The 26,335-nt window shown below is 40.2% G+C and overlaps 2 protein-coding genes across 7 annotated transcripts; both read right to left on the reverse strand.

The window, feature by feature from the left end:
* Positions 1–408: 408 nt before the first annotated feature.
* Positions 409–13,025, reverse strand: esrra (estrogen-related receptor alpha). Of its 3 annotated transcripts, XM_077504241.1 has the most exons (8): positions 12,766–13,025; positions 11,395–11,465; positions 7,012–7,395; positions 5,362–5,478; positions 5,135–5,248; positions 4,645–4,812; positions 4,061–4,330; positions 409–3,571 (listed from the first exon to the last, which is right to left on the reverse strand). In XM_077504241.1, exons 3-8 carry the CDS (start codon positions 7,388–7,390, stop codon positions 3,318–3,320), a joined length of 1,302 nt encoding a protein of 433 aa, XP_077360367.1. In that variant the 5' UTR covers positions 7,391–7,395; positions 11,395–11,465; positions 12,766–13,025; the 3' UTR covers positions 409–3,317. The 3 variants fall into 3 exon arrangements, with proteins under 3 accessions (XP_077360367.1, XP_077360369.1, XP_077360368.1); XM_077504243.1 differs by lacking the exon at positions 11,395–11,465; XM_077504242.1 differs by lacking the exons at positions 11,395–11,465; positions 12,766–13,025 and adding an exon at positions 9,594–9,889.
* Positions 13,026–13,056: 31 nt separating this feature from the next.
* Positions 13,057–26,225, reverse strand: kcnk4b (potassium channel, subfamily K, member 4b). 4 transcript variants are annotated; one of them, XM_077504238.1, is made up of 9 exons: positions 23,205–23,720; positions 21,604–21,724; positions 21,215–21,491; positions 19,637–19,751; positions 19,393–19,553; positions 19,124–19,310; positions 18,039–18,181; positions 17,696–17,962; positions 13,057–13,381 (listed from the first exon to the last, which is right to left on the reverse strand). In XM_077504238.1, the coding sequence occupies exons 1-9, from the start codon at positions 23,245–23,247 to the stop codon at positions 13,319–13,321; spliced, it is 1,377 nt and encodes a 458-aa protein (XP_077360364.1). In that variant the 5' UTR covers positions 23,248–23,720; the 3' UTR covers positions 13,057–13,318. The 4 variants fall into 4 exon arrangements, with proteins under 4 accessions (XP_077360364.1, XP_077360363.1, XP_077360365.1 ...); XM_077504237.1 differs by lacking the exons at positions 13,057–13,381; positions 23,205–23,720 and adding an exon at positions 25,446–26,225 and having other exon boundaries at positions 16,594–17,962; XM_077504239.1 differs by lacking the exons at positions 13,057–13,381; positions 23,205–23,720 and adding an exon at positions 23,913–23,925 and having other exon boundaries at positions 16,594–17,962.
* Positions 26,226–26,335: the final 110 nt, after the last annotated feature.

The following is a 26,335-nucleotide window of genomic DNA, read 5'->3' on the forward strand; positions in this document are numbered from 1 at the left end:
GCCTCCCTCACCTTTACTTTACTTTCGGGTATTGGCCAGGTCCACCAAATCTTCATTAACGGCACCATCTGCTACCTGGAAGCCAGTGCGTGCAGTTCCGAAATGTTCGATCATATTTGAACGCAGCATGTTCTTTCAAGCTAATACGTTTTGGCTTTTGAAAATGAAACGTACTCTTCATAAAGTGACCCAAAACACAAAAACATGTTCAAAATGTGCTATGAGTACATTTTGAAAAGCTCTGTAGTCCAAAATGTAAGTCAATTATCAGGATATTATTGACCAGGGTTAAAAAAAAAAAAACCTGACATACAACTGTCTATGTGCACTAAAAACGACCAGCATATTATGTTAAACAGCAATTTTTATCACACGTACTGTCCTGTAGTAGAAATGAAACCAATGATATGAGGTGGGTAGTGTGTCCATTTATTTCACAGCACAAAGCACCTCAAATAATCCACTCCCTGTTTCCTGAAACAGTGGAATATATCACTTTTATTCACAGTGATTTTAATGTGGGCATGTTTAGACAAGGACATCAAAACTTTACTTTGAAAAGAAAACAAAGCCTACACAGAAATTCACAGCCATCAACACGCATAAAAATAAAGCAATGTCAACAAACAGTAAATTGAGTAAAAAATAGAATTTAATCATTTAAATAGTCTGTCAAAATACAAACATTGATTTGCGATTCTAAATAACGTTTAGTGGCTATTTCTCATAACTGGCAATGTTAAATGTACACAGCGGCTATACAAGGAAACAAGTGTTTTGGTAACTTATTGTATTGCTAATTTATATTAAATGTACACAGAAACCACATGACTTTATAATTGCATTACTGCAAATGACTCCCATTCCATTAGACACTGGTTTCCTATGACCATCTTAACATGTACCTAAAATATACAGTAATATGAAGATGTTCTATATCTTCATGTAAAACAACACTTCTTCCACGCATCTGCAAATTTGGTTAGTAAGCTAATTATTAACCTGTGTCACTAATAAAAAGTCAACTTTGCGGGACAAGATCTTCAAAAACATGTTTGTCGAACAGCAAAACATTTAATTTCAATTGTAACTTAAATGAGCAGATCAAAAGATGTGAAAAATTTGTCTCCAGTTATTTAACACTTTTGTAGCCTCACTAATCTGGTGGCAACCTTATTTTGATCCCTGTAATGACAACAGCTTTCAGAAAACAGTTAAAGAAAAAGTAGCATTCCTAAATAAACATCTTAATCCGCATCCCACAAATTTGTCAGTCTATAAATCCAATCCTTTTTCATTAACGCATCTCAAAATCCTAGTCAAGGAACATGTAAGAAAAAAAAAAAAATCTCTTAAATTCCCATACACTATAAGTAGCACAAATACTGTACATTTGTAAAGAAGAAATTGTCACATTTGCTGGCTTCGTCACCTTTCACTCTAAATTGCATGTCTGCTAAGTTATATTACTGTAACTGTACATGGCTAAAAGATTAATGGCACTTTGGCCAATATACATACATGGGGTTCAGGAGAATCGGATTTGGACAGCAGATACATTGAACATGAAGCTCAGGACGACGGTCACCAGACAGCAAATGAGGAGGGGTCAAGACAAGGGTTCAGCACACTTTGTTGCATATGTTGCATTTCGAGTTGCCCTGAGCCCATTACAGGCGCTTACAAGTTCAAGACACGTACCAACACAAAGTAGATCACGCGCCGATTACTGACTGATGACTTTGCAATGCGCTTCCTCGCTGGAGAAAACGCACCCAATCTCAGAACAAGCACGCGGATGGAACAAGTCAGATCAGTTTTCAGAGCAGCATGGCTGAGGTCCGTCCATATCTAGGATCAAGAGGACAAACGGTACGGAAAACGGCAAATGAGGCAGATGCATTTCTGTCCCACCTCAGTGTTGTCACACTCAAACTCATTGGTTGCAAATGGAAACCATTTTTCATGTGTCAACAAGATTAAGAAAAATACCGCTACCGTCCAAAGTGGAGGATTTTAGGGGCACGTTCTCACGTGCACCACCCCTATAGATTATACATTTAATGAATGCAAGTGGTTCAACAGTTCTCTTCTTATAGGGCTGCACAACTGATCTGAGTGTCACGTTTTAAATTAACCTGCTCATCAGCAAAATGTACATTTAAAATTGTGGATTCACTTGCTGCATGTATCAAGCAATTTTTCCAACCAGTGGTCAGCCATCAACCAGGTTCTGAACACATGGTTATGGCTTCATTAAGCTGCCGAAACATCAAGCGAGCGCACCCCGCTGAGTCATGGCAACAGAAGGAAGTACTGCAAAAATTAGAGATGACGAACTGGAGCTTTGAAAGGGATCAACAACATCCATTGTTGGGACTTGTTTCAGATTCAGGGCGAGTAACGTGAACCGTATTTCACCAGTTAGCCCTTGCTATTTTTTCTTTTGAAGTAGCATTTATTCTAAAATGCTAATCATTCATTTTGCACTGAAAACTGTTCACATAAAAGTAGTGCAGTAAAATACTGATGTTTTCCCTAGCATGGTGAATAATTTTGACTAATAATCGGGATTATATTGGTCAAGAATAATTCTGATTATGGCCATAAACGCGTCACCCCAAACTCGTACCAGGTCCAAACCAGTCCATGACTGAAATAAAATAAGTACTTGGGGTCCTGAGAGTGGAAAACTACCAGCCCATGACTAACTAGGAAGTAACTTACCACATGATCCAGGTGATAGACATTAAGTGGATCATTATATTGCTTTTAGCATATTGCAAGGACGTCCTACAAAAAAACAAAACAAAAAAAAAACTGCCTACAACGGCACTAAGCTATAGTAAATTAATGCACCCTGTGTACTAAAAATGGACCCTCAAGTCTTTTCCGGATATGTTATGGCTTTCATGAGTCACTGTTGCATTCGTTACAAAGTTCAAAAGCCACATGGCTGCAGTCTGTTCTTGACGACTTCCATGTTCTCCGGTGGTTATGCAACTGGCGAATGATGCTGCGATGAAACGTCACGGAGGCCACGGCAAGTAACTTGGCATTCAGGTTGTATCGCTTCTCACTTTTTGTCCACACAAATGTGGACCTTGACAGTGCTCACCGAAGCTTGACGGTTGCAACTTTATTTTTAAACTGCGCTTCTTTCCTCGTGTCGGCTACAACGGAAAAACAATCCCTTTTCTCATGAATAATTCTCTAATAAAACCTCTTTTGTGACAAAACAATTCGCCCACTCGTAAAGACTAGATTAGATCATCGTCGAGTCTCTGCGTCATCCTACGTTTGCAGCTGCTCCCCCTCTAGGGAGAGTCCATCATGGCTTCCAGCATCTCCAAGAATAGTTTGTGCATGGGTATACCGCCGCGGGTCTTGATGCTGTAGAACGTAGTCAGAGCCCGGCCGGCGGTCTGTCGGAGAAGCGGCAGCGTTAAAAGGAGGCGGCCGGCTCGCTGGGGGTCGTCCGGACGCCGCTGGCACTCCAGCTCCAGGAGGGCCTGGTGGAGGAGGTCCCGCAGCTTCTGCACAGACTCCATATCCTCGATGTAAACAGAGTCTGACAGGGCGACAAGGGAGGACGTGATGAGCCGCTGTGTTTTGTCTCTCAACCTTTATTTACTCAACAGTGGATTCATTTCAAAATCACCTGCTGGCTTGACTGCAATCTTGAATATTTCCACCCATGCTTAAAAACAGAGCTCAGCTGACTAACTCATTTGCTCCCCAATAATTATATATATATATATATATTTTTTTTTTAATGTTTTAAGTGTCCCAAAGACGTATTTATACGTTTTTTTTTAAATACACGATAATTGTGCTCTTAAGTTGACATAACAGATGCATGGAAACATATGAGCACTTGTGCTCATTAGTTTATATTTTAGGCTAGCTATGTAAACTTACGAGCACAACTGTATATCACCATTCACCACTAGTTGGCAGACATACAGTTGTGCTCACATGTAGATGTGTGAGCACAACTGTATACATCACCGTAGCTGACTTGCCAGATTCTACCTGTGCAACAACACATGTACTGTACCTGAGTTAGTGAGCGCGATGGCTTTTAGCATGACAAACTCCTCCCTGTCCACGCTTAGGGCACGGAAACGTCGGGCAAGTTGGCTGATTGCCGCATTTAGCTCCGTTAGACCGGCAACACGAGACATTTCCTCATCAAGGACAAAATCCTCGGCGAAGACAACCTCGTCTTCGCAGCCAAGTGAGCGGTACGCTACACCCAGCACCAGCACCTCCAGCCAAACGGACTGTAGCACAGACATCTGGTCTGCTAGCGACAGAGACAAGAAGCCTGCGGGGGAATACAAAGAGCCAGAGTGAAGGTTCTGAATTTTAAGGAGGAAAACTGGCAACAGTCCCTCATTTGAACAACAAGTACTGGCAGCAGAGCTTTTTAGAGTGCCACATATTGAGATCCACTTGATAAGAAACCCACCTCCGGCATACAAAATAGCTGACCATTTTATGGCAGAACTTTCAGCACATTTACAGAATAAAAATATAGCCCCACTAAAGGAGGTCGTTCTCTTTGCCGTCTTATGGACGTTATTGAGCTAAATGATGCAGAAACCATGTTGTAAGCCGTCTTCAGCCTGCATCTCTTACCCGGAATGTGTTTGGCCCAGCCAATGATGACGACCAGCTCGCGGTCAGCAAGGTCACAAAGGGTCGTAAGCGTGCGCTGGGCTGTGTCGGGCTGGAGCGGGTCAGGCATTGCAAATAACTTCTCTGGCTCAGCGACTAACAGGTGGGACACGATGATGTTTGAAGAACCTGTATCACAAAACACAAACAAGGATGAAGAAAAAAAAAAGAAAAAGAGAGAGACATGACAAAAAGCAAATAAAAGACCACAACACAAAAAAAGTAAAAAAATAAATAAAAATGCTTTAGAATTTAATCTATCATTCCGTGTGGGTAACCCTGATTGTGTTGCACTTTACAGAAAAAAAAAAAAAGACATAGTACAGTAGGTGGCACTGTTTTAAAACAAATTGTGATGAGCTCTGTCACATTGTGTTTCTTCCTGAGATTTTTCAGCTCTGCTCAATAGCGGTTTACTTTTTACACAAATTCCTACAGAAACATGGCAAACCCTTTTCGTTGTCCTTAGTCAGTGATAGTGGGACGCTCTGGTATGTTGCATTCTCCACTTCAGGGCGCCTTTTGTACTTCTGCCGTCCACCTCGGACCCGATCAAGGCGAACTCCTGCATCAAGACACATTAAAGAATGCTTTATACTGAGAAATACATATATTTAAAAATAAATAAATAAACTTCTAATGAAAAGCCACTTCTGGTTTAGTGGAAGTGTCGCTTACCCTCTTTCAGCATCCCCACTTTGAGGCACTTAGTGAAGCGGCATGCCTGGCAAGCCTTTCTGCGCCTTTTGGTGATCTCGCACTCATTTGAAGCAGGACAGCTGTATTCAATGTTACCTTAAAAAAAATAAAATAAAAAATGATCAGATGGGTTAGGAGTCAATTAATCAAACACTGCAACCGGGAAGTATTTACAGCATTTTTCCACATTCTAAATTCTTGTTCACCTAATCACCATCCTTGAGATGTTTCCACTTTCCACAATTTAACTAACCTGTCCCAGTGTTGTTGTTGTTTTCTATTACAGTACTGGGGCAATATTTAATCTTTCAACAGAACAACAACAACCCTAACCAAACATCCCAGATATCAAAGAGCAACTTCAAGATGACTGAGTTGAGCCCAGGCTGGAGTCCGATTGAACATGAACACTCCCCATCAAACCTGATGGAGATTTTGAATGATCCGAATTGCCCAAAGTGTGCCACAATCAAAACTTCTGACTCTAATTGCTATCACAGATGTATCGAGTAGTAAGGAAAAGCTGTGAATACGAGTTGCTTTACTTTTCAACAAAAGTGTCTAATGTAGTCTTCATGGTGTCTTGTATATAATTTCTGTAATAAAATATGCCAAAATGGAAGTACTGTGAAAACGTGCTAGATGAACTGTATTCATGAGCAATCTTTTCAGTCAAATGCATGAAAAGGGCACTGGAAAGTAAACTCGGGGGTTTTAAAAATAGCAGTTTCTGTACTACAAAATAAAATTAAGACGTTACACTGCAATTTCAACAAGGTCTATTTTTTGTTTGACAAACAAAAAGGCAAAGGTTGAATTTGTATGCAGCTTAAGAAAGAAGAGAAATATTTGTTTTTTGTTTAAACATGGAAATAATCCCTCTTTTTTTTTTTTTTTTCAGTTAACAGCAGTGTAGTGATAGTGAGGAAGGTCAGGCCGAAACTGTTCAAATGATGTATTGTAAAGGTTCCACATTTCAACCTTGTGTTGTTTATGTACATGGCTGAAAATTTCAGTCGAACCGCAATTCGAAAATATACAATTGAGTCAAACAAAGATGTTAAATTATAAATGTTTTGAACTTTTTGTAGCACTTTCTACACTGTTGTGTTAGAATGCATCAAAACAACTAAGTTAATGTATCATCATTCACCATACATCACAAAAGATTTCTATATTTTACACTACCGGAATCTACCTGAGCCGTATGAATCATGATAGTACGGCAGCACTTCAAATCAGGTAATATTTAAGAAATGTCAGTAAACAGTTGAATCTGAATTCTGGGCTCGAATTCACCCACAGTGGTCTGATACAAAATGGAAACATCCGTGGCTATGTTTACCCCCATGGCATTATAAGGTAACTTGCAAATGTTTTGACATATGCTGCCATCAAATAAACACCATCTTGTGTTTATGCAACATGAAAATGGTAAATATTAAGGCCTTCTTTTACTGCAGCGAATACGGCCTATTGTAAAATGCACATTCACTCGACCGGCCTGCTGCCAACTTACCTTTCATTTTCAAAAACTTTGCGTCTTTACTATATTTTACTCAACACGCCAACATAAAAAAAAAAACTAATCATGAACTGGGGAAAGCCGTTTGACATCTCAAGCCATACCTTGAATGGTTCTCTTGAAGAAAGCTTTGCAAGCTTCGCACGAAGCCACGCCGTAGTGGTAGCCCGAAGCCACATCCCCACAGACCAAACACAGCCTCTTGGGTAACGTGCTCAGGGCATACTTGCACCGCCCGGCTCCATTTCCGGTGGATCCCTCGTCCGCTCCGTCTCCGCTCTCGTCTTTGAAGTGGCACCGCAAGGCTGGCGTGTAGAGCGGCGGCGAGTAGCGTTTAGCGCCGTCTCCTCTGGTCTCGCCGCCTCCGCTTTGAGAGGAGTCGGAGGAGGCCCCGCCGGGACTGGTCCGACCTCCCCCACCTCCCTCTGGACTGCTCGGTTCCGCCTTGATGTAGACATCGGACCGGCGATCCCTGGAAGACATGATGTCTACAGGGCAAGAAAATATACAGAGTAAATAACAGGCCAACAGAATAAAGGCTTATGTGCCTGTAGGTGGGGTGCGCAACAAAAAAAATATATATATAGAAGAGTGAAAATTTAATTAGGCTTTATATATTTAAAAAAAAAAAAAAACAGAATGATACAATTAAATCAATGTTATTGCACTACAATCCAATAGGTTAACTTTAACTTGACATTTTCATCATCATAAAGATGGCAGCCTCTGTGGTCAAAGTGTAAATGTTTCCCAACAGGCGCGACAGGACGCTGCCAATATCCAAGCGCTGCTCCAGCCACATTAAACTGTTATACATTTCCACACTGTGAGACCAATAAAGGATTATCTTATCTCCCTCCAACTATACTGATTACTACTCAATTACTTTGAGTTGTCTCTGAAGTAAAAAAATAAAATAAACAGAATAGAAAAACCTGAGTTGTATATTTGTCCAGCTATTATTTTAAAGCCATGGAATAAACACATTGCAGCTGAATCCAAACCTTCCACACCTATTAAAACTGCTCGGTCTTTCAGTGTGGCTCGTGTGAAGTCTTTGTCACCGGCATCTCCGTAAATTAAAATAGCCAAGGTGACTGCATGAAGGTCACGCGGCTCGTAAAGCAGGCTTCACTTTCCAGACGCATAACTAATGTTATAATGTGTAAGGCTGTAAGAGTGCTGCAGGAATAACGCGTTCCCCTACTCTCATTGTCTATCATCTTTGGGTGAAAAAGTTAAATTACAGAAAACATCCTCATGCAAATAAAGACTGTACTGTACATGTGATCAGGTTCAAAAGGACAAACCCTTAGCAAAACCTACCATTAAAATATTGTCAAATAAAATATGAAACAGACTGGCCCAATGGCCCGTATAAAAGAAAAAGTATTTTCCAGCTGTGGTCCAATTGATTACGTTAATACTATATTGCACATTGAGTACAAATTGAATGAAGCAAATACAATACAGGACTGATTTCTGTTTTTATTGTAGTGACTTACAGCCTCATCCTTTCAACAGCTAATAAATAAAACAGACAAAACGTTACATCATCTTGAGTATAACCTCTATTAGTTTTTAAAGTGGTGGTCAAATTACAGTAACTTGGGCTAAGGAAAAAACTGCCTGACACAATAAAATCTAATGGACATACTATGGGGGCAGACAGGTGGGTTCCTATTCGTCTTAGAATGGCAACACACTATTCAATAAGACTACAATGCCAAAGAAAGACAATGATACTGCAAAAAGTATTCTATGTAGTTCAACCAAAGTTTTGCATTGGAAAAATGTGTTCTTAAAACTATTTTAATTGGAACAATATTGCAGTATGTAAGGATGATGAGATGAGATGAGATTTCTGTGGACTAACTGACCTTGCTTGTTATCAAGCAAAATGCAGGGGATGGATGGATGGATAACAAATTGTGCTTGCAAAAACCATCCAAGCCCATACACAGCGTCAACACAGTAGCATTTTCGAAACAAGTTAGTCATAAGCCAAAGAGAAAACTAGTCATTCATAAAAATGATAAAACATAGCCGTGATGGAGGTGTGTCATATCACCACACGTAAATCACATGGCTTTAGTTGGATGCTAAATCGCAACACGCTCCAGATAACATTCACAACTAACATGCATGTTTAACATTTATCACCCCAGCAATAAATCCCTTACAACTGCATTTGCTATTGCAACTTTGGTTGGAGTTTGCCCCCAGACGTGAATGCAGTCAAGAAGTGAGGAACACTACAAACCGAGTTTTGAAAAGTGGCTGTGTGGAATTGACTATTCCAAACTACAACCAAATGTTGTCCCAATGTGTTGAGATGCTTCAACCATGTGCATCGCTACACACGCCGACATCTGGCTGGCTTAGTGGCGAACATCTTTCACAGAAAAAGCATAGCATCAAATGTCGCCGTCGACGTCAAGCATGTATAACTATGATAACACAAAGTGAATCGGCTCATGTCGCGAGTCGGCTGTTATAACTTGCCATTGAAACTGACACCTAACGTAGCAGAACGTTAGCATTGGCGAACCGTTGAAACGGACACGTTAGCTTCCCTTTAGCTAACTCGCTAGCAGTTGCTAAGGGTTAAATCACAGTGGCAAAGCTACATCCTCTTTGCTCTAGATTTATTTTGGTCATTAACCCAGACTAGGCTCCATCTTACCTGATCGGGAAGACTGGTGTGGCACTTTAGTCTCCCGGCTGCGTGGTAATTTAATGCAGGTGAGGTAAGAGTGAAAACCAGTAGTTACCCCGGCAGCCTGCCTGCCTGCCTGCTACTAACTCCTATGTTGCTGTGTGTCAAACTACTAGCTGCTACCTCTCCCTGCCAAACAGCTGTTTGACCAACAAACGCTTCCTGAAACCATTACATCAATCTGACTACAGCATACCATTATTTAAAAATAATAATCACGGTCAACATGTGCAATGAACTTCCAAACGGTTCACGACGTTAACGCATCCAACAATTTTACATACCTTTGAATGACTTTGATTTTACGTTGTATTAAAATTGTATTTACTAACGTGAAGATATCACTTAATATGGTTTTGCTGAGGGAAATGTTACATGGACACTAACTTAATAAATGCTAAAATAAATTCACATGGTGTCCAAACTATGGCCCGGGGACCATTTGCGGCCCCCATTCAAATTTCAGCGGCCCGCAGCATATACTAAAAATGACATTGACACGGCCTGCAACGCTAGTTAAAAAATAAACGTCGCAGTGTGACAAGTCAGGGAGTCAAAATAGGTGGCACTGCTACTAATTAACTGGTTAATTGTATAGAGTTCTTTTCTAGATATGTAAAAGTACAAATAAATGATAACTAAAATAATAACAGTAATAATGTGGTTAGCAAAAAAAAAATCCATTTTAAAAGCAAACATTGTTCCACTTTCTGCACTGTGTCAAGATCTGATATACAAACATTAAGGATTGTCAGGTAGCTGTTTTAAAAACAGCTTACTACAGTCCCATCATGTGGTGATTCTGAATGCGGCGATGGGATGTGGTAACTGTTCATTGCAGGGGTGGATCTAGTTTGCTAGATATTGGGCCGAGGCCACCCCAAAATGCTGAAAATCCTAAACTATTTGCCTTTTCACCTTTAACACAATGCTGTTACGCAGTAGTTAAATCTAAAATATAAATCACGTGGTTCATTGATTTCAGCGTTTTTAATACATAGAATTTCAAAGCAGCGCTTGCACCCTTTTTGGACACCCCTGACACAAGAATTACATTGGTTTTATTACTGTTGATTACTCATTTCATGCTGCATAACAATAACACAATTTCTCAATGAATTAAACTGTCAAATAATGAAATGTATAAGAGATTCATAATGGGAAAGTCGCTGCTATTTGAACCCCAAAAACATTCATCTTTTCAGAAATATGGCCATTTATGGACAGAAAGTTCATAATGTCATGAATTCCCTGAGAGATCATAAGCACTAGGTGGGCAATCGACATCCCTGAGGGGGCCATATTTGCAGCCGTGTCGGAGTCATGCCAAATTCTTCCCCAAAGAATGCCACCCCCCACCAATACTGTAGCATTTTTGTGCCAAATTTGATACTTTTGAGCGAATTTTCTGGCAACGCAAGCGCGTGTTTCAGTACAAGCGATGCAAGGCCAATCAAATATAAAATTATGCAATAACATCATTACAACACAGGACATCATACGACTGGGTCTTTATACTAAAGAAATAAGGGGATGAAAGTGTTTGGACCACAAACAATGTAGACGTCAACCTAAAACAAATACCTTGCACAATCATTTGCCAACAAACAAACCTGAAAGAGCACAATATGCCATAACAATGTGAATAACAATAGGGACCCCTCAACTGTGACGAAGTAAGTAATAAGTCACCCGCTTTATGTTCTATAATGTTATCAACTTCAAAACATAGTGAATTACATGCTATTAAGATATTAAAGAGCATTACCTCTTAATGGATTGGAAGCCTATATACAGTATGTGACTGTTCTAGGTTGTCGACAGCTGGTATCAGGACACCTGCAAAATAAAGATTTGTACTGAATGTCACATATGATTTTATAATTCTCAGAAAAAAATATAAGACAAATCAGTACAGTCTGTCAACTTCAAGCCTCTTAGATAACACATGCACAACTTGAATCCTGCCATTAAAAAAAACAAAACAAAACAAAACAAAAACAATATCAACTATGACCAGAGGTAACTAAAGCGGCAAATACAAAAGAATGTCACTACTTCATCCCCAAAATTGAGAACATGCAGGATGGATTCAGATTTATGGACAAGACTCAACAAACCGCCCCCCCTCCCCTTATGCTGCGTGATACACTCCAAAGGTCAAAGTCACAGGAATGCTTCAAGGACGGACACTAAAGCCAACACCTTGTCTTTCACTCGTACTAAGTTGGGAGCTGAAGTTTGTGCTTAGATTTGTCAATCATTACAGTACATACTTAATTGGTAGTGCTAATGCGAAATAATAATAACAATAATAATAGTAATAATAATAATAAATACTGCCATTTCATTTATTTAAATCTCATGTGCAGCAGACTAAGAATGTTGACATACTTTTAACTCCTTGTGTGTGCAGTACAATATCCTTTAGGTGAGACTTTGAAGTCGACTTGGTGTGCCGTTTATGCATCAAATAAGTGCACTTAGGTTCATGTAGAGGTTTGTAGGGTTCATATATATGCTGTGCAGCCACCGAGAACGGCACCCAGGGGTGACCTTGCCTACTGATCTCGAACCGGTGAAAGGTTAATTGCCAAAAGTGGATTACGCCTTCAGATCAGTGATGTCAATCCTAGACCAGCAGGCTTGGTTACATTCAGAGGTCAGTGTGCTGAGACAGGAGGTCCGTTAACTTGGAAAATTCTGTAAAGTAAGCACCCCCTCAATCTGTTGGAGAAGCTGGCAGTGCATGTAGAACGTGGCCCCATGCATCTTTTTCGCCTTAATCTGAATTAAATTGATATTTTGTCCTAGTCACAGTACATCCTGTTTAAATATTGTATCAATGACATCAGGGCTTGGTTATAAAACTTTAAGGCTTTTAATGACGTCTAGAAGTTGTGCTTTAGTGCACGGGCACAAGAGGCGTCTGCAGTAAATTATACACGAAAAAAAACAACTAAATGATCAATTCCCCAGCGGCTAGTGCCCCCTACCCCCAATAACGTGACCACACCAACTTCACTCTGCCCAGCGTGCATACAAATCAGGCTACCGTGGAATAAAAATGACAGCACATGCCACAACTAAGCAAAAATCACAAACAATATCGATTCTTGCCGTTTATTCTGATACTTACCAGGAAGAACAGAAAGCGGGTTTTATATCTGGGTCCAGGCAGGTTTTGGGACGAGCAAGTCCGCCGTCTCAATGAGCGGCTCGGCGGCGCCGTTGAAGGAATATCGTGCTTGTCACACCTGACTGTGACTTGACCGAGGAATTTTGGATGTCAGCGACCGGCGACACGATCTTCTTCGCCTGTTCGTTACCAGACTGGTCTTAAAAATCCTCGTCTCCGACTCCCACAGCTGAAGCCGTCTTTACACAGTGCGCTTGAAAATAAGGAAATACTGCATCCTGTTATGTCAAGTTCAAAATAAAATCGAATGGACGCTTGTCGCTAAACGTTTTAGTTTCCTCAGATTGGCAATGTCCACCTTGGAAATGTAATATTTAAATATTAATTTATATTGTACATACATTCGTATTAAATAGCGATTAATACAACTACAATTGCAACGCGGTGGCTTTTTATTTCGATGAATGTAACATCAACTTCCGGCGTTACTGTTTTGTTTTCACTAACTTGGTCTACAGTGACGTCAGACCCTGTCCCGTGCCTCGGCTCCCGGTTACGTCCGTGCGTACGTATCATCCGCTAGCGTCATCGACTTCATAACGAGGCCAGGCAACTCCTGCAGGAAATTTTATAGGAAGTAAAAAATACATTTAAGACAGCGAGGTACTTTCAGATTCGAACTTTTAATTAACCAGCACAATATAATAATGCAAAATATGTGCACTTCCTGATTATGACACATTACTCACTGGCTAACGTACGCTTTTTTATTTATGGAAACTAGTCGGTCACTGGCAAAAATGAGAATACTGTAGTGTTTGCATTGCAAGTACAGTATATCACTCGTCGTATCAATTAGTAGGCTATGCTGTGTCAAGAACCGAAACAGATAATGGCACTATTGTCCATGTTATGAATAAAACAAAGAAAAACTAAAAAAAAAAGAAATCGTATCTGGAATGAAAAAGACGACCCAGGGTCATGTATTGATTGTTTGTATTTAGCATATAGCGTGTTACTAAATACTTAACCCCCGCCCCCCCGTTCTTTAAATAGTTGCGTCAAAAGGTGCGCCTCGTTGTGGTCACGCGTGAAATGGGCTGCGGGTGCAGGATGGACGCAGCGCGCGCACGCAGAGAGGGGAAAACTGACGGCGGTGTCACTGCGACCTTGAAGCAAGGTCATCGAGTCTCTACTGCAGACACTGCAATTCTGCGGGACTGCATCGTGCTGGTGCAGTACGTGTGCATTCTTCAACCCGGCAAAACCGGTCCTGCAAAATGACTTGAAAATCTGCTGATAATGTAACAATTTCATTGACTACATCATACAAGATATCTTGTCACGATGAAGAGTTTGAACTATACCGCATGTGAATGCCAGCTGGGGTCCGTGTTGGTGCCTCTTACAAGGAGGTCCTGACCTTAGACAGGTGTCAGCTGATAGACTACATAAATACCAAGACGCCATTGTACAGGAAAAGCACATTACTGCATCAATGAGTCATAATAGCAGCAGCTAATATACATTTGATGAGCGTATACAAATTATTTGCTTTAAGTGTTTTTAAGGTGTAGGCGACAAGTAAACGAGAACATGAGAAGATAAGGCTCAGTCTTCTTCAATTATTAAACGTTAGCTGCCGACTAGAATGCATTTACACGAGCTAACATGTCAGTTCAGTGTAATAACCCACACTGCTATGTCATATACATTTGGAGTTGATCTTGATTCGCGTTTATTCATTTCAAAATATCCACACGCAGTAGCCAAGTTAACAGCAGATTATCTCTGCTTAACTGAGGATTTATTTAAAAAAATAATAATACACGCATGACGACAGCCTATTTTCTTAACAAACTGCAGGTCAAAAGAAGCGGACTACAACAGACGAGTCAGTTTTCTCCCTCTGGTGGTGGCGGCGGGCAGCGGCGCTCGTGATCGTGGCATTCGTTTGGCGCGTGCGTGTGCGCGTGCGCGCGCTTGTCCTCCAGTAAAAGGTCACCCACTGCCAGCGCACATCATCACACAGCCTGCTGACTTCCTGATCGCCATGCCAGAAGGCTGCCTGTCATCTTTATACATGCTACAGTAAACTGTCCCATTTGCTCAGGGAAAAAAGGGGGGGGGGGGTCATTATCTGCATACTTCTTATTAAGCAAGCAACATGGCAACAAATAACGGAGATTCATTGATGTGCATTTGTGACCTACATTTGGTGTGATGTACACGATTGCTTTCATAGATCATTTTCAAGGAGGGATGGGTGAACATTTATGCGTTTTATGATCGGGATGTACAAATGAGAAGAATAGAAAACTGTAATTAATTTCATGCATTATTTAATTTCATACATTATTAAAGGAAAATGGCTATATTGCATGATAATGGTAATGATAAGGGCAATATCGTGATACCGTGATATTAAAACTGCCACATTATCGTTGTCGTCATGTTCACAATATATAAAAGGAACACATCTGTTAAAAAAAAAAAAAAAAAAAAGTCAGGTTGATTTCCATTTTCTAGCACCCTCTAGTGGCTAGTTTATTAGTGCAATTTCATTTTCATTAGGGATGTTTTGGCCTTCTATGTTTCAAATGTATGCTAATTGTAAGATGAAGGGAACCTAATTTGCTTGTGAAGCGATCAATGTGTGCTCGCATTAGCAAGTAAGTGCCTCAATATTGTTATTAGAGATTGTAGGTGGTTTATTTGCATTGCTGTTATGTACAAAAGCACAATATTGTGCTCTTTTTTTTTTTAACAATATTGTGACTTTTTTTAAATATCGCCAACCCCCCCACAATATCGTGATAATTATCGTATCGTCGCCTTCATATTGTGATATCGTTTCATCCCTATTGTGTACCCGTAGAGTGCAATATAATCAGACCCAATATTAACACATTCATGGCCAGACCAGCAAAAAAAAAAAAAAAAAGTATCATTTGACATCTTTTTCCGTCAATGGCAGTGAATGAGTTAATAATAAAACAAGAAAGGATTCCTTTAATAAGGTTTGTATTCAGAGTGAGGACCGACACAAAATCGAAATGTTTTTTTAGTTGTGGCTGTGAAACTCTGAAATGGACATAATTTGTTGAAGCTGTGTACTTCGCTGTTGCGGTTTAAGAAATAAAAATGTTCAGTTAATTTGCTCAAAAGGATGTTTGTGTTTTCTTTACCGTGTTTTGTATATGGGGGTGAAATAAATCATTTATAAATTAAATAAATCTACACCTCACCTCACTTCCTGTCATTGTATCTCCAGGCAAGCAAATTATGTTTCACCTGTCTGCAATCATCATCACATGCACCTCTCGTGTATATTTAGTCTTCCATGTGCCACTTTGTCCCCACCACGTATAAGTTTGAGCAATTTATTCTTGGCTTCTAGCGTCGAGTCTGTTTGCCAAGCTCCTCTGGAATTGTCTGCTCATTTCTGAGTGCCTGACTGTCACAACCTTTTTCTTTTTTTTTTAAATTAAAGGGCATTGTGATTGATACTGCATTGTTCTGAGTCTTTTGAGTCCACCAATGCGCGAGTGGTTCTTGTCAGTATGTGCGCTATTCCAGCCTTGCAGCTTGAGCTTAATTTGTCCTCACCATGTGTATACAATGTGGACACAAGTATTGGGACAACTAGTTGATGATCACGTTATGAGCAATCGGTATCTGCGATTTTAGCGAAACTCTGCTCTGACATGACATCTGTGGAGTGTTTTGGACAGCACGTGAGAAATTGTCACAGTCCACCAGTACATGCAGTCCAGATGACATTAATCGGCAATGTCATCATGAACTTTGTTTTCACAGTAAACAGTGTAAAACACAGTGGTTGTATTTTATTCTGAAAGGACATACAGTATATGGAGTGCATTAACATTGGTGCGTAAGGCCGTCATAATACAAATACTGTCTTTTGTAGTCTTTGAAAAGTTGAAACATACAACAGTAGCACTTAATTAAATTAATTAAACAGTGTTGGCAGGCAAGTGTCTGAGGTCAGCACCACTTTTTTTTGGTTTGTCTTCCTGATTTTTATTTTTATTTTTTTGATGATTACATAATAAATGATTAGAAACTAATTTACAGAAACGGTTCATCCTCTCTCAGTCCAGCAGAGGGCAGCAATTCCTCAGACAGCAGGCAAAGGCATCATTTTTAACATTAAGGCATTCGTGCTAAAGTAAAAATCTGCAAACTTCATGCAGCCAAAGCTTGTGCAACTCTTCACTTTCATGTGCCTGTGAGTATGCAATACATGTAAACAAATTGTTTTGGTCACTTTTTTTTTTTTTTTGTCTTAATATCTCTCATCATTAGTATGGAGGACCAAAACTGCCAAAATTCGAAATAAATAAATGACTAAATAAATAAATGACTAAATAAATAAAATGTCTAAAAGTGAAAATAAAAACTGATTTATTTACTTTTTTTTTTTTTAAGATATAATTTTCAAATACAATTTTTTTAGATTCATTTTTCTTTTCACTTTTAGTCATTTATTTATTTATTTAGTCATTTATTTATTTTGAATTTTGGCCGTTTTGGTCCTCCATACATTAGTCCCACAGTGGGGGAATTGTGTCCTTTCTTGTGCTAGCAACATGGTTTCAATTCTGTTTTATACTTGAGGCGTCAGTGGTATATTTGGAACTGGGTTTAGGGTTCCGTTGTGCTCCTTCATGTCAAGACTGGGTGGTTTTTCTCTATCACTTTTGGGGCTTTCCTCTGGGACAGGCCTCCTGTGGCGCCTCCTTTTGTGAGGTTGGAGGCGTTTCGGAATTGGCGATTTGGGACCCAATTTAGTATCTAAATGTAAATTACCGCTATGAGCATCAGATGACTCGTCAATGTATGCTAGGTTCTCCCCAAAAAAGTCAAGAGGCTGAGAAAAGAGGGGATCTTTGTTTTCGTCGGGTACCTGCTCGGATTGGGTGGTCTCAGATTCAGACTCGGACTCACTGGACGACGTGTAAGATGAGTAAGACTCGGAATCGGTTTCGCTCTCATTCTGATCGTCTCCCTCGGGAGCCCCAGGAGCTGAAGCGCCGCGACGGTGTCCGCGATCACGATGGCGCCGCCTTCGCCGGCGCCGTCTAAAGGGGTCATCAATTTTTCCCGAGATCCGAAAATCCATATTCTGGATGTTTTGTGTCCAGTCAGTGGCATGGGCTCGCAGTTCCTCCATCTACGACAGGAGCATAAAAATCATCAATGACGGAAAGAGGCTCGAATGTTAAAAACGAACAGGAAGGAAGTAAAACCTCAGCTCTGGTCTTCTTCGAGAGAACTCGAAGCCAGTTTCCAATCATTGACAGGATGGATGCAAAGTAGGCAAGACCCAGCAAGATCCAGAACCACACCAAAGGCTTGTACCAGTGGTCACTGCCTGCCAGGCCGGAGTCCCCTTTAAGAAGAGTATCAGCAGGTTAAGTCAACGCTTGCATCCGACCTTGACTTCCACGAAGCGTGAATGCAAATTTAAGACTGAAGACACCAATACAGCAGATCGGACAATCAATACTTTATCTCAGACGAGAAAAAATATATATATATGAATAATTTACAGGGCTAAATCAACGGTCACTAAGCAAAGTGAAATGAATGCATCCATATTTATAGTTGACTTGTGAAAATTTTACCAGCCCATTAGCATCAGATCAATATATGAAAGGGAGGGAGAGAGCGCGAGAGAAAGCGAGCGAGCGACTTTTTTTTTTTTTTTTTTTAAACAACAATATGTTGTAGATAGCCCCATAAGTCTAAACACTGATCCACTCAACTTTTTTCCCTTCTCAGGGGGCGGCCATTTTGTCACATGTCATCTGAAAATGACATCACAGTTGCTCAGGGCCCAGATAATGACCATTGACAGCTCACCTATTTTCTGTGTTTGGTCACGTGACACTTGCAAGCCGAGTCGTGATTGGTTGTTACTTGAGCCCTGAGCAACTGTGATGTCATTTTCAGTTGAAGTGGCAAAATGGACGCCCCCTTAGATGGATAAACACGGGTGGATATATAAATACCGTGTTTAGACTAGTGGGGCTACATAGAACATACTGTAATGCCAATTTTTGGGTTGACTTCCTCTTTAATTATTTTTGAAGCTTCATAAACCACTTGCAATATTTTCTTACTCCTCTAAATGATGCTCTAGATAAAAGGTTCATGTGATGAAAATTGATTCAATTTCCACTGCAGAAGCACCAGCAAGCGTATTAAAACAAAACCGCAAGTGGTTCATGAAGCTTCACTGAGGTTCTGTCACAACACAGCAGATTGAGATCATGAAATCCCGGATTATTTACAGGTCCCACAAAGTGTGAATGCCCCCGTTGTAGTTTACCTGCCACATAGTCCCCAAACCCCACCGTTGTCAAGGTGATGACGACAAAGTACGCAGACTCCAGCAGGGTCCAACCTTCCACCTTTTGGAAAACCAGAATTGGCACTGCGACAAACAGCAGGCAGCCCAACAGGATGGACAAGATGGCAGAAATCACTCGCACAATGGTTTGACTGATGCGCCATTTCTGTCAGCAAAGAAACCACAGCGCAGCGGCTCAAACAAAACCAACACGCAAGTCGCGAGTGACGTTCCGTTCCGGCTCTGACCAGGAAGAGTTTCTCGATTTTGGCAACGGTTTTCCTCAACCCGGTACCCAGATGGTCTCCAACACCAGCAAGAAGGATACCAAAGAACGGAATTCCAACCAAGGCGTAGAAAATACAAAACAGTTGACCGCCTTCTGTCTTTGGTGAGATGTTTCCAAAACCTGCATATGTAAAAGTCAAAATACTGTAAATCTATATGTCGCCATGTAGGACATATCGAGCAGTTTTTCAGTAGCATACCCACCAATAGTCGTAATGACTGTTCCAGAGAAAAAAAAGGCACTAGCCAGGTTCCACTGGCTGACAAAGGTGGCGTTCGTGCTCGGATCCACACCTGCACCGATTGCCTCCGCCACCTCCTGGTATGGAATTGTGGGAGAATTTAGCGCACTGGACGTTACAACTCCGCAACATTATTCCATCACAGACAACCATGTTTCTATTAATTGACACTAAAAAAAAAAAAAATGACGGCATCATTTTGAGTAAATGGAGCTGCTGCTGCTCACAAAAATAATCACATTGCCTCTCCTCAGTACTATTTTCCTTCGAAGAATGACTTGCATTATGCGCGTATGTAAATGGACATGTAATGCATGATGCCGCAAGCCAGTGTGGTGTAGCCACAATGACTTGGACTTCTTTTGGTCACTTTTGCATTGCTGAATACAACCAAGAACTTTGTTGGCTCTGAAGGATCAGGAGCGCTGAATACTAGATTGGTGCAATCAGGGTGTGTCATTTTATTTCATTGATAAGTTGTCAGCCTTTTATTTTTGGTTGATTGGTTCATTATCCATTTGGAAAACCCACTTAAACTTACTTTTTTGACAATAATATGTCATATGTGACCTCAGTATTCTAAACATGACATTCTGATTAATATTACATTGTTTGGAATAAGTGGTATGAAGCAAAATCCAGACGTTTTTTTATCCACATCAGGGGGCGGCCATTTTGAAGATGACATCACTGTTACTCAGGGCTCGGGCAACGACCAATCACAGCTCATCTGTGTTCTCAAGCTGATCTGTGATTGGTTGTTGCCTAAGACCTGAGCAACTGTGATGTCATTTTCAGTCGACAGCAAGTGGCAAAATGGCCGCCTTCTGATATTGACAAAAACGCAATATTAACTATAATACTGTATTTCAGGGTTGTCAAACATACGGCCCGGGGGCCGGATCAGGACCACAAAGGGGCCCGCAAGATGATTTTGTAAAGTTAAAAAAAAAAATATATATATATATATATATATAAAATAAAATAAAAAGCAATGCAACTTGTACACGGAATCGTCCTGGATGTCATTATTTTGCACACAACTTAAAGTTACGGTTTGTTTATTTATTTATTTATTTTTTAAATCATAGACTGACATAAACTTGTTAAATATGACACAAATTCAATTGCTGCTAACACAAATACATATGACAAGAATTAGCATCCTTATAACGCCATTAACTGCACACAATGCATTCTGGGAACAATATATATGCAAAACAGGTAGATCTAACACATCCGGAATTCATACAGGCAAAGTGCCGCCGCGTCCATTTGCATTCGTGGTTTTTTTTTTGGGAAGAATTTAATTACAGTTGAGCTCCGTAATTTAGGGCTGGCCTAAAATGGCGAAACTGTGCATATAATTGAAAATTGTTTTTAAGTTATATACCATAATTTTACCGATCCGGCCCACTTGGTAATATATTTTCCTCCATGCGGCCCCTGAGCTAACGTGAGTTTGACACCCCTGCTGTATTTAGACTAGTATATAATAATATATATATAAGAAAACATAATGTGAGAAGATCTGCACTACCTCAATGAGCGCTTGCAGGTTCTCAGGGCCAACACATGTGAAGTTGATGAGGAATTCCTGACACGTCCTCTGCAGCTGCGTATGCCTTCCTTCCTCCAGCGGCGCCTCCAAAGCCCGGAACACGACGGCACCCAGCACCAAGTAGAGCAGCACCCCTGTAAGGATGGCAAGCAGGGTGGAGCAGCGCATGGCCGCGCTTCCTGTCACGTCAAACGCGGGCGCCGGTTTCCCTATGCCGGGGTCTGTGTTGTTGTGGCCCGGATCCCAGCTGCTGCAGCTGAAACAAAAGACGTGAAATCATCAGTCAAACGTCTGACGTGCTGCTCAAATGAACAACCAGATGTGATCAATAGCAAACAAAGACGGGTTGCTGTTGTCGCCATTCAAACCTGTTATGGCGACCACGCCTTCTCCTTTTCCAGTCTTTCTTTTCACCAGGCCTAAGGATGGATTCCCGCGATCCGTAACCACTGGGGAGCCCATCCACATCACACTCTGTTGGAGGGGACACTACACACAGGCAAAAGGGATTTTGAATGAGAGACACACTTTGGACGCCATTTTTAATACATTAAAAATACAGACGCTCGAGATCTACTGTACGTTTTGGATTGCGGGGGGACAAAACATTCAAACACACAGAATGTGCAAAGCACTCATCCACTGAAAACTAATTAAAAAAAAATATTTAAAAAAACAATTGCTAAACAACTACCGACACTGACAATCCAAATTCAGCATATAAAATCTTAAGCAGGAAGTCAACCCAAAATTTTTCTTTACAATACGTTTAATGTGGCCCCACTAGTCGAAACACGGCATTCTGATTAATATTGCATTTCATACAGCAACAAATTCCACTCGTTTTTATCCATCTCCAGGGGCGGCCATTTTGTCAAATTACTGTTGACTGAAGATGACATCACAGTGACCCAGGCAGTGTTGCCAATTCCCCAATAAGTATTTTTTTTTTTTTGTATTTTAATGTAATAGACATTGTAGGAGAGAGGAATAATGTTGTAGGAGCGACAAAGTAAAAAAAACAAAAAAAAAACACCCAAAATATGTTCAGAATTTCAAATGAACTCATAACTTACATGCTTAGTATACCAGGAAAAAGTAGCTAGATTTGTCGCTAGTTTCTTCTTAGAGAGAGAGAGAAAAAAAAAAGTTGCCAAGTTGGCAACACTGGGCTCAATGTCTCAGCTGAGCTGTGATTGGTTGGTACCTGAGCCACTGTGATGTCGTCTTCAGTCGACAGCAAGTGACAAAATGGCCGACTCCTGAGATGGATTTAAAAAGGGTAGATTTTGCTGCTTAATTCAAATTCCACAAACGCATTTTTTAAATCAGAATACCATGTTTTGACTAATTGTGCTGCAGACAACATATTGTCAAGAAAAAATTGGAGCCGACATCCGCTTTAGCATCTTTTGTCATTTGACTTTGCATTACACAATAGTGAGATCAACAGACTTTAGTACATAGTAGTTAATGAAATTAAGTAAAACTATTAAAAATGAACCGCCTTTTTGTTGTGAAGCTTGCCTTGAACCATGATATTTACAAAGTTGAGTATGCATATATGTTTCAAACAAGAATTAAATCCTATCCTGAACATCTTTGATGCTCTTTAGCCTGTAGCTCTCTTAGCATCAATAAAATAAATGGAACACCTAAAAAAAAAAAAAAAGTTATCACACTCCTCACACTGCCACAGAGCTTTATGACATGTCATCGGCGAACATTCTTGCAGACGGCGTAGAACATTCAAATATTTTTGACAGCAGCAAATATGTGAATACAGCCGGTGACATAATGAGATTAAACTCCAGCCGACAAAGGAAATTACAATGAGGCTCGTATTGTGTGCCAGCAGCACTGCAGATGCTGCTGATGCAGCTGCATGCAAGCCACGGCTATAATAACCCTCTTTTAACACTTGACGGGGTCCACAACGTGCTCAGTACACTACTTCCAGTGCACCTACCTTCAAAATGAAGAATAATAAGCCAGAGTTGCAGTCGCCTCATGCAGCAGTGAAGTGATGAGTTGAGGCGGGCACATATTGGGTGGGTGCCTGCGCAGACTGCGTGTGCGCGTGTATGTGTGTGTGTGTGTGTGTGAACGTGCGCGAGGAGGCAGGCTGTTGCTGAACACGCAAGGGAGGAGAAAATACTCAATCAAGCTGACATTATGAGGGTGATGAGAGAGTAAGAGGGTGAACGGAAAGAGGGGGAAAAAATGTGAGCATCGCATCATGTGGTCACATACGGTCAATACGGTATTTGTGTGGGATCGATGCAGAGATTCATTGAGGTCTGGTCCGTGCCGACTGGGGAGCAAGCTCAGCCTCCCGGTCTCAATAGCCTCACGTACTGCTTGACAGAAGTGCTGGAGTCATGATTACAATTTACAATTTGTAGATAAATACACTTTTTACAATACATACTTGCCTACAAAGGATGCTGTGTAGTTTAGGGATGGGCAACATTATGAAAATGCCTCCCCCACATCTGATCCGTTTTAAGTTGTAATGTCACCATTCACCACCAGATGGCAGACATCACTCAGTAGCTCTTCCATCTGATTACAGAAGAAGAACTAACATCCGTTTCGCAAGCTTAAATTTAACATGGCAGTTAATTCAACGAACCATCAGTAACAGAAACACACTTAAACGATAATTATTAATGACCTTGTGAGGGGAAAAAAAAAAAAGTTCAGCATGCATGCCGCGTTGTATCCTTGGAATCAAAGAGCGGACAAAAAGAACTAAAGTACATGAACAAAAGCGGATGGTTTTTTTTCTTTACAAGAGTGCATTAAGTTGTCCATTCCAGGTATCTACTACTACTACTACTACTATTTCTATGACCAATTCTTCTTCTACTACTACTACTACTATTTCTACTACCAATTCTTCTTCTTCTACTACTACTACTACCAATTCTTCTTCTTCTACTACTACTACTACCAATTCTTCTTCTACTACTACTACCAATACTACTACTACTGCTGCTACTACTACTACTACTACCACCCGCAGCCACCTATTTCTTTACAAACAATAGTTGGCTCTTTCCAAAGCTATTCACATTGGCCTAGCACTTGCTTGTAAGAAGAAAAGGGCGACGACAACAACAACAACATGGTCTCTTTGGTAGTTTGGACCGTTTATGTACCTTTTCTAACCACAAAAACAACTTATTTGTACCTAGGTGTTCAAATATGAACTTGTAGGGTACAATATCTTTGTCATCTTAAAATCGTCATTGTCTTTAGATTCTAGAGACGCATCACTTGATTTGTTACCTAGCGGTCCAGTACGTTCCACCACTACTTCATGACCACAAATTTGTCATTTGTGTACACATGATAGCTACTTTGTGGCCACACATGAGCATTGTATCTATATTGGGACCACAATTAAATCTTCCCCATGTCAAATATAGGTGTCCGTAAACATCTCCTGTGCCAGCGCAGAGCGAGCAGGAATGCCCCAAGTCACTCGCATCACAAACAAAGACCAAATGAGGAAGAAGAAAAAAAAAAAAGCTAAATAGTACTAATTACAGCAATTATTTCAATGAATAAATGAGATTAAATATTTTTGCAGTAAATGTTGACCTACAAACTATAACCACATTGTCGATTGAAAACCTCTCAGGCGGCATTAGTCCAATGTGAGGTTTACAGTCACTTATAAAAGCAAAATTGTATTTAGGATGTCAAAGCTATCGCTCTTATTGTGAAAATGAATTGGCGATAAAAAGCTCATAAACGCGATAACATATTGTACATATAGACATGACGCAAAAAAAATAGCTGCAAATGTTTTCCGAGTACAGCACTGCAGTTGTAAAATGTTATTTATTGACGAACTCCATCCTGCCGCTGTACTTAGTTTCAATTGGATTTATTTCATGCACTCAACAGATCAAGTGCAAGACAAATACATTTATCTCCCCGAGTTCAGTCTGCATTTGAGTGACCGTCTCTACATTTTCTCACAAAGACTGAGCACAGTCCATATGCAGTGAAAGAGCTAAGGAAAGTTGACTAAATACAATGTAGAAAATTAGATTAATACAAATTGTGGTAATGCTGCAGGAAAAAGAGATCCTATACACTGTTTTGCAAAGATCCATTTTCACGGTCATAAATTAATATTTGTCAATTAGAACAAAGAGAAAGACATCAAACATTATTGGAAAAAAAAAATCCTTACTTGTTAATGTATTAGCTTCAGCGCCACACACTTGTGCTTAAAGTCCATCCAGTGACGGGAAATGGTAATGATGTTCTGTGACCTGTGAAGAAGCTAAACATGAATTAAAAAAAAAACAATCACATGTTGGTTGAAGCATGACATTTACCAAGGAAGAGGGTGGTAAATAAGAGGCAGTGGGAGGGAGGCCCTGACGAGCATGCAATTATGAGCACTTTATTTTCAATTAAGACATCAGCTGTGCGCTCTTCTTTCGATCATTTTTGATGATGCAGACTTCTTGAGGCTGAAAATGGATTGGTTAGCAAACGTCTGCATCTTTACTGGTTTAAGTGAAGGTGCACTAAGAAAGAAAAAAAAAAAAGGCATAAAGAGACCATTTTCGTATAGTATTGTGTTACAAAACTGGATAATGTTTTGGGTATTTTTTTTTTTCTGTGCCAACAAAATACTTCTGAAATGAAGTACAGTCCTTCAGGATACTACATTTTGAAAATAAACAATATAGGCTTGCTTATACAGGACCATATTATTCTTTTGATACAAGTTTAAAAATTTATTACTCTGTAATTAAGAAACTGAAGTGCAAGTTTGACATATTTCTAATATTTATTGCAAGACTATCAGTGCACAAAATAGGCATGCATGTGTGTGTGTAGGGCCTTGGCTGCATTAGAAAAACTGGACTGCATTACACCTCAGCATCGATCTCCTGAGGAAACCACTTTACGGTTTAATCTTATTCCTCCGGGCATCAAAAAGCTTTTACACAGAGGACATCAAGATGAGAGTTTTAAGTGAGAAAAATACTGGAAGGGCGAATAATTCTACAGATTTCTTTTGTAAGCAATTTGAAAGAGGAATGATTAGGATTTTTCATTTAGGAGCTT

The sequence above is a fragment of the Festucalex cinctus genome, chromosome 18, assembly GCF_051991245.1.
Source record: "Festucalex cinctus isolate MCC-2025b chromosome 18, RoL_Fcin_1.0, whole genome shotgun sequence".
Taxonomy (NCBI): Eukaryota; Metazoa; Chordata; class Actinopteri; order Syngnathiformes; family Syngnathidae; genus Festucalex; species Festucalex cinctus.